Below are 10,219 nucleotides of genomic sequence, written 5' to 3'. Positions count from 1 at the left end.
TCTGAGGGAGGCCGGAGGCCATGTTGTGAGGCAACCCACGTGCTGACGAACAGAGAACCCTGCCAAGAACTATGTGAATGAGCCTGGTTTTCAGCCCTTCCCCAGTCGAGCCTCCAAAGAACTACAGCTCCAGCTGCCACACTGACTGCAGCCTCAGCAGACGCCCCGAGCAGAGCCACCCACCCCAGCCCCCCTGGAATTGCAGACCTACAGAAATTGTGAGGTAATGAAGGTTGTTTTAGATGCTAAATGTTCAGGTAATTTGTTACACAGCAATAGTCAACATGGTATTTAAGAGACAAGCAGCAGAGATGGTAAGAGTCTATAGGCTCGAGGGACCAAAGTCTAAAACACAAATCCATCATCGGTTTTTTAAAAAAAAAAAAAAAAACTCACTGTTCTACCTAGGCAACTTGTTTTACAATGGAATTTAGTTGTCTTTCACAATTGGAATACAGTTGTCCTTCTTCACAAAACACTATATTCTTTTCTCTCAGACTCACCATCTTTAAAGAGCTGAGGTGTTAATTAGTGGAAACATCTGCTTGGAACCTTTAAGGGGTGGGGGAGCAATACTCCTCAAGCCCCTGCAAACTGCTGTCCCTTCATCTTTTCCCACATCCCTACATCTTAGTAATGAGGACCAGCACACCCCCTGAGCAGAAGTGAAAGTGCAGACATTCAAGGGGAGAGCACCCCCAAGGTCGTGAGGCCCACGCTGTGGCTCCAACTGCTTCTCGCCAGATTCCTCGTTGCTTCCTCCTAGCAGCACATCTGTCCTTTCTTCCCCTCTCTCTTCCATGCGTTACATGCAGGCACCACGGAGTGCAAAGACAGGAGCCCTGGTAAAGCAGTGGGTGAGCACTCGGCTGCTAAAGGGAAGGTTGGTGGTTCAAACCCACCAGCCATTCCATGGAAGAAAGATGAGGCCGCCTGCTTCTGTAAAAAGCCTCCAAAACCCCACGGGGCAGTTCTACTCCATCCTATAGGGTTACTATGAGTTGGAATCCACTTGAAGGGAACTGTCTTGGCTTTATTTTTTATAAGAAGAGAGGAAGACTATGATTCTCTCTCCCCCCCACCTCCCCCTAGAAAGACAGACAGACAGACACACACACACAAGGCATGGGTTTATAATGTCTGACAGAACGGCTGCGATATGCTGAGACACTGGAACATAACACTTTACAAATTTGATCATACACCCCAACAACAAAAAGCTTTGGAACACCGAAATATGCACACGTACATGTGTGTGCACTGCACGTTCACTGCCACGCGTCGGCAGAGAAGGGCACACGGCCCCACTGGTCATTACAGGGACACCAGAGTCAAAAATCACTGAGCACAATATTGGCACTTACAGGGCAGGATGTTCTTGTAACGATTTTTGTTCTTATTTTCTTGCCTCTGACCCTCTTTTCGGCTGTAGAGAAGTTTGCACTCCTGTTGCTGTAGTGTCTAGAGAGAGACAACAGTCAGTGTCATCATGTGGCAAAGGCGGGAAACGAAAAGGTGAAAAGCCCAGCTCAGCATTGCTGCTGTAAGGAACTCCTCCCAGGAGACGGTTGGAGCCGGACGCAGCCGTCACCAGGGTGTTCGTGTCCACGCAGTAGACAACGCAAGTCCATCAGGGGCAACATAACGTCCAACAGGAAAGGGCTGTCCATCGAACACTGTCACTCGCACCCACAAGGAGCACTATGCAGATGCTTTACAGATGTCCTGGGAGAATATGGACTGTTGTGCAAAGATGGTCAAGTGAAGGAAAAAAAAAACAAACCAAACTCACTGCCGTCGAGTCGGATCCGACTCATAGCGACCCCTCCTTGGGTTTCCAAGGTGGTACCACTACGGAAGTAGACTGCCCAACCTTCCTTCCGAGGAGTGGCTGGTGGGTTTGAACTGCAAGCTTTCTGGTGAGCAGTCAAATGCCTTAGACACTACGCCACCAGAGCTCCCAAATGAAGGAAAATGGGGGTCAAATTTCTGAAATAGTGTAAGACGTAAGGCACGTACTGGCTCTGATCTGTGTATGTAGAAACAGCAGAAGGGTGGATGCCAAAGAATGAGCGTGGTTATTTTTTCAGGGCAGTGAGGTGGTAGACTTTTTCCTTCTCTTTACTACATGTTTTATTTTTCTATATTTTCTACAAGAAATGAGTATTTATCAGGAAAAATAACAAGCAACCATTATTAAGAATGTCAGTCAACGAATATTGGTGTAGAATGTATAAATGAAGCCATGATCCACATTTCTGAGGAGTTCACAATCTGCTTACTTTTACCATCGATTAATTCGGAGCAAACCAAAGCCAGCTCTCCCCTTTGGACATTAGAGGACAGGAGAGGTGTTTTTGGTGCCACTGGATCATGGGATCCAGGTGACCTTTGTCAGCAAGGCTTTCGAATCCTAGGCCAGAAACCCACGTCAGTGCCATAGAAGGAGATTCATGTCCGAGTTGCTGCCTGCACCACTCACTGCCCCCCTGTTCCCTCCCTGGCAACACCTGGCCGGATTCATCACGTCCAAGGAGGACAGAAGACAGAGAGCGCAGAAGAGAACACCAGCGGCTCCTCCAGCAAGTGGTTAGGAGAACACGTCAGCAGGAAGAGAGGGAAAGAGATGGGGAGCGAGATCCAGGGAAGGAGGGAGGCTTGACCGGACAGCCACGGGCAGCCTAGCCTCACAGGAAGACACCGCCTCTCCAAGGGGTCCTTAGTCTCCAACAGGCCTGACTTTTATGTCGGATCAATAACGGGGCAGGCACTACAAATGGGCAAATCAAGTAAGTGGAAAGGTCAGCTAAAAAGAAAAACAAATACACACACAGAGAGATGAATACATACACACAAAAGGCAAAACAGCTACCCTCAGAGATGACAAGGAGAGACCCAATCAATATTTCACACAGCATCGCAGCCCTGTTCCATTTCCATGTCATTAATCTGAATTTCACAGACAGGCACAGAAGTCAGGATTTTAAATTGGTATTTGACTCTCAGTTTCAAAACACAATGTTTGGCCCTGGCACAGAGCTCCTGACCGAAGTGTTCAGCTAGCCAAAACCTGGACCGGTTTTGTATTTTGTAATATGCTTTATGTAGCACTTTGAGGATGAGGCGGTTGAATTAAAGAATGATTTCCAATTTGGCTGTCAGAGCCGTGTGCCCACTCAGTGAGGCCCTTTCCCGCACCAAGAGCCAGCAGCACCCAGCAACAGTGCTGGATCAGGAAGAAGATCTTGAGACAGGTCACTGCAGGGAGGGTCAAGATGAAGCTGCAACACTAAGAACTGAGTCATTCACTTAAAAATCAGCCACGTGACTCGAAACAACAATAAAGATTTCCACGGAGTTTGTTTGGCTTTGGTTTGGTTTTGGCTAGGAAATCATTAGCTTTTGGTTTAAAACAAACTTGGCTGCGGCAGAGCCTTCAAACCCTCACTGGTGAAGCAAACTTGACATGAGGCTTCCCTTGTGATGGGCACGTGCCAGTGCAATTGCCATAAAAGGAAAATCCAATCCTGTCAGATATTCCCACTTAACTGCCCTTCCAGGTACCCCATCTTCAAGATCAAGTTCAAGCTTTTCAGACCACATAGGAGCTAAGAGGGACTGCCTCAGGGGCCTGCCTCCACCTATAGCCCCTGCGCTTGCCTGCAGGCCTGAACAGAGCAGCACCGAGACATTCCGGGTGAAGCTCACCCTGCTCTTGATTACCTATGGCCTTGGCCAAGTCACTTAACCTGCCCGTGCCTCAGCTGCCTCAAGTGTAAAAGGGGGACAATGGCAATAGCTACCTCACAGGCAGCTGTAAGGAGTACATGGGACGGAGGTAAAGCACGCTGCGATGCCTGGGATGCAGGCTTTGCATGCAGCAGGTGCCGGTGTTTGCTGTAAGGCTCTAATTGTTACATGAGATCTGTGCCCGGGCTGCTCCAAGCATGGCCTGCAGAGCAGGAGCATCCCTTGGGAGCCGGTGAGAAACTCAGAGGTGCAGGTGCTGCCCCAGATCTATTCAGTCAGAATCCGCAGGTAGCAAGACCCCCAAGAGACTCCAGCGCACACCGAAGGCCGCCACAGGCTCCTTACTGCAGCCACACGAAAACCATCCCAGGGCTTGATTTCCCCACTTTCCTCCACCCTACCTGCTAGTCCCCCTGCCCAGAATTCCCTTGAACAGCCCTGCACATCTAGTGCCTAGTAAGTTTTATTGAGTCTTTAGACCAATGTCAAATACTTCCTTGGTGTTCCCTGACCCACTCAGCAGCGTGGAGCAGTACTGAGCACACTGTCCCCAGTCCCTTCCTCTACAGGTACGTTTGACGAAGGAACCCCAGAGTTCCAGGCCAGGAAGTCCTCTGTGACCAAGGCATTCACCTGAACCATTCTCCCAGCTCTGCCAGAGGCTTCCTTTCTCCTGCATTAGCTCCCTGGTCGCCTCTTGCATATGGGTTTGAGGCTCGAGCAGTCAGCCCACAGTCAAGACAGGCCTATGGGCCTGAGAGCTTCCACAAAGGACAGGCCCAGAGCTTTCCAGAGCCGTGTCCCAGGCACAGTTGGGCGCCACCTGCCGGGGGCTGGCAGCCATCTTGGACTACAATGCCTAACAGTGCTTCTCTCCTCTCGGTTCCTTCCTTAGCGCCCACTGGCCCAGCCTCATCAACACCTGGAGCCCAAGTTGCCTGAACACATTTCATTTCACACAGTTGGAAGGCTGTCGTCCTCCTAGAGTCGATGAAAATAAAAAGAATCCAGAAGGGGTGACTTGCCACGCTCCACCCACAGAAGCTCCCCCACTGCCCCCTGAGATCATCAGCTACCATTTGCTGAGGGATGTTTCCCACCCAGCACCAGGCTGACAGCTCAAAGAGATGCAAGAATAGCCAGCCAACCCTGTCCTGGAGGGAGCTATAATCCCGAGCGGTGACCCTCCCACCTCCCTACCAGCAGGCCCTAGGACACAAAAAACAGTTAATGACCCATCAGGCTGATGTCCCTGTGTCTCCAGCCCACTCTCCACTGGGCCTGGGCAGCAACGGGATGACACAGAGCTGGGGCAGAAGCTACAAGATGCCCGGTTTTCCCAAGTAATGAAACCAAGGGGTTTGCATCAAGCTCTGAGCCCTCAAAAAGGAGAAGGGGCATCCAAGAAAGGAGGGGCAGCGGGAAACTCTGGTCACCAGAAGGTCTCAAGTGATCAACAAGCACTGGCAAAATGCCACGAGGGATTAAACCAACACAGCTATGGTCCCCTCCCAGGTGCTTACTGTAAACTGTTGGCATCAAACTAGTAAACCTTAAAGAGCATCAAGAGATAAAGTTAACCTTCTGGTCGATGTTGTACATTCAGTAGTGTCTCAGGGCACTGCCAACACCGTGGAGGGGATAACCTTTCATTGTGCAGAACCATCCCTTACACTTAGGGCCATTTAACATCCCTGCTCCCAGCCTAAGACCCTGCCAGTCTAAATGCTGAGTCACTGTGATCCATTAACAGAACAGACCCTCCAAGTTTCTAAGGCCTCTGACTGAAAACCGCCAGGCCTGGCTCTTGACAGGTTCGTGAGTGAAAGCAGAGGCACAGGACCAAGGACAGAGGCTGGCGGTGCACAAAGCCACAGGGCCAGGATCCCCAGGCACCTCCGCCACGACCCAGCAGCCATTTCCCAGCACCGCCCTGAGCACAGGGCCAAGTGGGGAGAACACCAGTGACCAGGAAGGCCAGACCAAGCTGCGTGATGATTTTACTTTTAAATATAAAGCTACAGGGGTGGATACATTGAGGGGTACACAGTAGAGGGGATGGAGATGGGGCAGAGTAGCTAGCAGAAAGTTCGCGGATGGGCTCCAGCTGGGCGCTGGGAAACGGGGGCTTCAGTGTACTACTTCCTCACTTTGGGGGCTGTTTGGAAATGCAAAATAAAAAAGTTTAAAAAGAAATTAATAACAAAAATGTAAAAGCTCCTCCCACTCCATCCCACCCCACTCATGGCTGTGGCCTCCTGAAGAAGAGGGAGGGAGCTGAGAGGCTGTCGGGCAGATGGCCACGCTGTTTTCGATGCCGTGAAGACGACAGCAGTAAGCGCCTGGGCAGACTCTCAAACCCAGTCTCTGGTGGGTCTGGACGGACTTCTGTCTGCCTCTGGCGTCTTCTGCTCTGTGGAGAAGCACTGTAGTTTCTCGCTCGGTTTTCCTCCTGCAGTCGTCACAATGGGACCCAGCACCACAGACGCGGGACAGCACCCACTTCCTGATGTCACCGTGTCTCTGCCGTTGACGTGGGCAGTTCTGCCTGAGCGAGTCCATCCAGACATGAAGGGACAGCTGGAGACACCACCAGCTGGTGATGTCAGCTGCCACTGAGTCGCCCCCGTACGATCCCCACAAACAACAGGATCAGACCGCTGGGCTCCAGAGGGCTTTCACGGGCTGCTTTTCAGAATTAGAGCATCAGGCTTCCTTCTTGGTCATCTTAGTCTAGAAACTCAGCTAAAACCTGTCCAGCGTCACAGCAACAGGCACGCCTCCACTGACAGATGGGTGCACTCCCCAGGAATCGAACCCGGGTCTCTGGCATGGAAGGCAAGGATTCCACCTCTGAACCACCACTGCCTCCCCCCCACACACACACAGGTCACCAAAGGAGGTCCCAACTGACCGACAAGCACTTATGAAGCACCGTGAGAGATTATGAGAGATGAAAACCAACACAAGAAATAGTTTCCTTCCAGGTGCTTGCTGTGAGCCAAGTCACGTCCTTTCTCCCAACAAGGTGGCCTTTAAGCAGAAAAACAGATGAAAAGACATGGTCCTGGAGAACAGGTGCTGAGCTTTGTAATAGCAGCAAACAGTGAAAGACAAATCTATAATTAATCTATAATTAAGTATATAAGTAATGAAGTGGCATGGAACCTAGGAGTGAGATCCACAGCAACTGAAGGTTTCTGAGAAGCCGAGACGCATGGCATGGTACAGACTCAGAGTGAGAAGTCCTGGCCATTCCAACCTCAGCCACCCATTTTCCAGTCACATCCCTGGGGCTCCCAAGTCTTCGCCTTCAAAGGTCTGAACAGGTGTTCTGTACTGCTGAAAATGCTGTGTGTTAGGAAACAGGGAGACACTGAAGGTTTTTGAGCAGAAGAGTGACCTGAGAACAGATTAGGGTGAATGGAGGAGCAGAGACAGCACGGCCAGAGCAAAAGAAAAGCTCATGCCTTCTGAGATGATGGGGGCCAGGACTCAAGTCTCTGCTGCCATGTGTCCTTGTCTCTAAAAAAAACAAAGCTTACACCTATCCTATAAGATCAGGGGATGCAGTAAGATGACATTATAGAAGTCCCTACCCTGATACGCAACATGATATACACTATCAATGCTAGTTTCCATCCATGACCATTAAGTTTTGTGCCCAGTGGCTATGCTGTGTGTCCAGGTGTTGGGTCAAACACTAGGCTAGGTGTTACTGTGAAGTGGGTACCCATGATCTAACCAGCTGGTCTTAAGTAGAGCAGATTAGGCCCCATGGTGCAGGTGGGGCTCAGCCAATCAGCTGAAGGCCTACGAGCAAAAAGGGAGTTTCCCCTAGAATGTGTCCTGCCCACAGACTATAAACAGACATCATGCCCAAATGCCTCCATTTTTCACTCTTCCTGTTACCTGGCCTACAGATTTTGTACTTCACAGTCCCCTACAATCACGTGAGCCCAATTCCTTCAATTGTAAATACACATGCAGGTAGTCCCGACTTACAACATATTTAAGGCAAATTGCACTCATGACTATCTGTGTTTTTTTACATCCACATACAATGCTGCAGCCCATATCTGCATGTTAATAGGTGATGTTTCCAACCCCCAAAGATAATAAATATCGGATTCATAAAGTTACTGATAATAAAAGACAATGATAATGAAAACTTAAAAAAGAGGCATCCGACTATGTCGGCATTGACTTAGGACAGAGTCCTTGGAACGGAATCCCGTTGCAGGTCACGGACTGCCTGTGTACCCAAAAACCCATTCATTCAGTTTCTCTAGAGAATTCTGAAAACACACCTTCCTTCCTCTAAGATGAGAAAGACATCAGTAAAGAAAAGTCAACAGGCCTCGGTGACTGCCAAAGTAGAGGAGAAAGAGGAGTTACGGGGTGCTTTGAGGGCCCTGGGCCAGAGGGCCAGAGAATTAACAGTACGACAAGCAGAGCCAGGAAGGCAGGACCACGTGGTGTGGAGGAGACACAGGGCCTACTCCCAACGCTCCCGTCTGAGAAGACGTGACAGCAGCCAGAGGGCAACTCAGAAGACGCTATGCCGGAGCGCAAATGCGACATCAACTTAGGGGTCGCAGAGATAGGGTGAGAATGAAGTGCTCCCCAAGGAAACGTGGGGTGAAAGCAAGGTGAGCAGAGGGCCAAGACCACGTCGCAGAGAACCACCAGAGTCAACTGGCTGGGAGAAGAAAAGGCAGTGAGCAGGAGAGGCCTGGGTGACAGGAAGGTGGGTGACAGGAAGGTGGGTGACAGGAAGGTGGGTGACAGGAAGGCACACGGCAGGTTCACGCTGCAGGTCAGAGAGGGCAGGACGGACTGCAGGGACGAGGCTCGGCAGACACGTGAAGGAGCCTAAAACATCTCAGTGCCTACATTTTCTGTACACATGTCACACAGCTTCCACAAATGGAAACAACCCTGAGAAATGCCTGCCACTAGAGGAGTGAGGAACAGAAGAAGAGAGAGCTGCTGACAGACAAATACGCTGAAGGGCATAAGGGCAGGTCTCCAGAATGGAACGTTCAGCTCGTGGATAAAACCTCTACCCACTGAGATGCTCTACCCACAGGGAGACAGCGCCTCTTTAACCAAGTAACTGGGAGCACAGGCCTAGGGTGGAAAATCCTGGCGGCAGCTCAGGTTCACACTGCTGGGCATTTTGAGTATTAGGCTGGAGCCCTGGCTGGTGGGTGGTTGTTCACTGCGGCGTTACTTAGTCAGAGGGGAAAGTTTCCGCTAGAGATCACCAATCAGAGTAACGATTCTAGACACAGCTGTGGGGCACACTGAAAGGCTTGTTTCCATAAAACCCAACCATCTCAAGGTAGAATTTATACCTCCCCTGAGGCCGATGTAATCACTTTGAAGAAATCAAAATGGACTGTGGGTTGGAAAATAGACACTGCCTCTCCTAGAGACACGAAGGGTCGCAGAGCAGGTGGCGGGACCTGGGATGCCTGTCGAGCTGGCGGTGACAGGACTGCAGTGCCCGTGCAAAGTGAAAACATCATCACTGCGACAGAGACGAGAGGTCTGTGTAACGGAGAGAGGCAGCGCTTTTAAAAATCAAAGTCAAAAATCAAATTATCAAGGAAAACAAGTTCTAAATCACTAGGAAAAAACTCCAGGTAGTAAGATGGTGGCTGTTGTTTCTCTTAATCAGAAACACAAGGCTGAGAAACCAAAATCTTCCTGAAATTCAACACGTAAACCTGAATGAGGCCCTCTCAAGCACGTGGGTACAGGATCCCTAAGACGAAAACGTGCCACTGGGCCCCAGACAGAGGCTCCAGATGAAAATCAACTGTATGACAGTGAAGCACAGTGTCCCAAAGCAAAGTCTGAACATTCCTCCACACTCTTTAACCATCAAAAAACCATTCTTCATTGAATACACATGCAGAGGGTGTGATTCCAAAGAGCTCCCTCTCACTATTGGAAACAGCTCAGCTCCACCAGTCCACAAAGTCTTCCTGGTACCTACCACGTGTCACTGGTGCTACAGTGACTAAACGAGGCTGCCTTTCCTCGTGGGGCCGTGGACTGGTCTGGCTTATTTTCTTAGCTAATACGCACATCCAAACCCCAAAATGCATTGCCGTCGATTCCACCTCAGAGTGACCCAAACGACAAAGAACAACTGCCTAGGGTTCCCAAGGCTGTAATCTTTATGGGACCAGATTGCCACATCTTTCTCCCACAGAGCGGCTGGTGGGTTCCAACTGCCAACCTCTCAGTGTACAGTCAAGCTATACTCCCGGGGTTCTTCAGCCTGCATGCAGCAGACATAAAATAGCAAGATCAAAATTTGCCTCTTCACGTGGTGGAACCACTGAGACTATGGCCCCTAGCTGCCCTTCAGGTCTGGAATTGAACCCACACCTGTGGTTTCCAGCCAAACAAAATATAGGCATATGAGGTAAACATGTACCTCAAGTAGATACAC

The 10,219-nt window shown here is 50.2% G+C and overlaps 1 protein-coding gene across 1 annotated transcript in view; it reads right to left on the bottom strand.

Moving 5' to 3' along the window:
* PTPN11 (protein tyrosine phosphatase non-receptor type 11) overlaps positions 1–10,219 on the bottom strand; it is a 63,768-nt gene that overhangs the window by 32,429 nt on the left and 21,120 nt on the right. Inside the window, exon 6 of the mRNA XM_007938271.2 lies at positions 1,365–1,461. Within this exon, the coding sequence (XP_007936462.2) occupies positions 1,365–1,461 (97 nt within the window). The remainder of the gene's footprint in view (positions 1–1,364; positions 1,462–10,219) is intronic.

The sequence above is a fragment of the Orycteropus afer genome, unplaced genomic scaffold (genome assembly GCF_000298275.1).
Source record: "Orycteropus afer afer isolate SDZICR_OR568_19922 unplaced genomic scaffold, OryAfe1.0 scaffold00048, whole genome shotgun sequence".
Taxonomy (NCBI): Eukaryota; Metazoa; Chordata; class Mammalia; order Tubulidentata; family Orycteropodidae; genus Orycteropus; species Orycteropus afer.
This window is presented reverse-complemented; position numbering and strand designations above follow the sequence as displayed.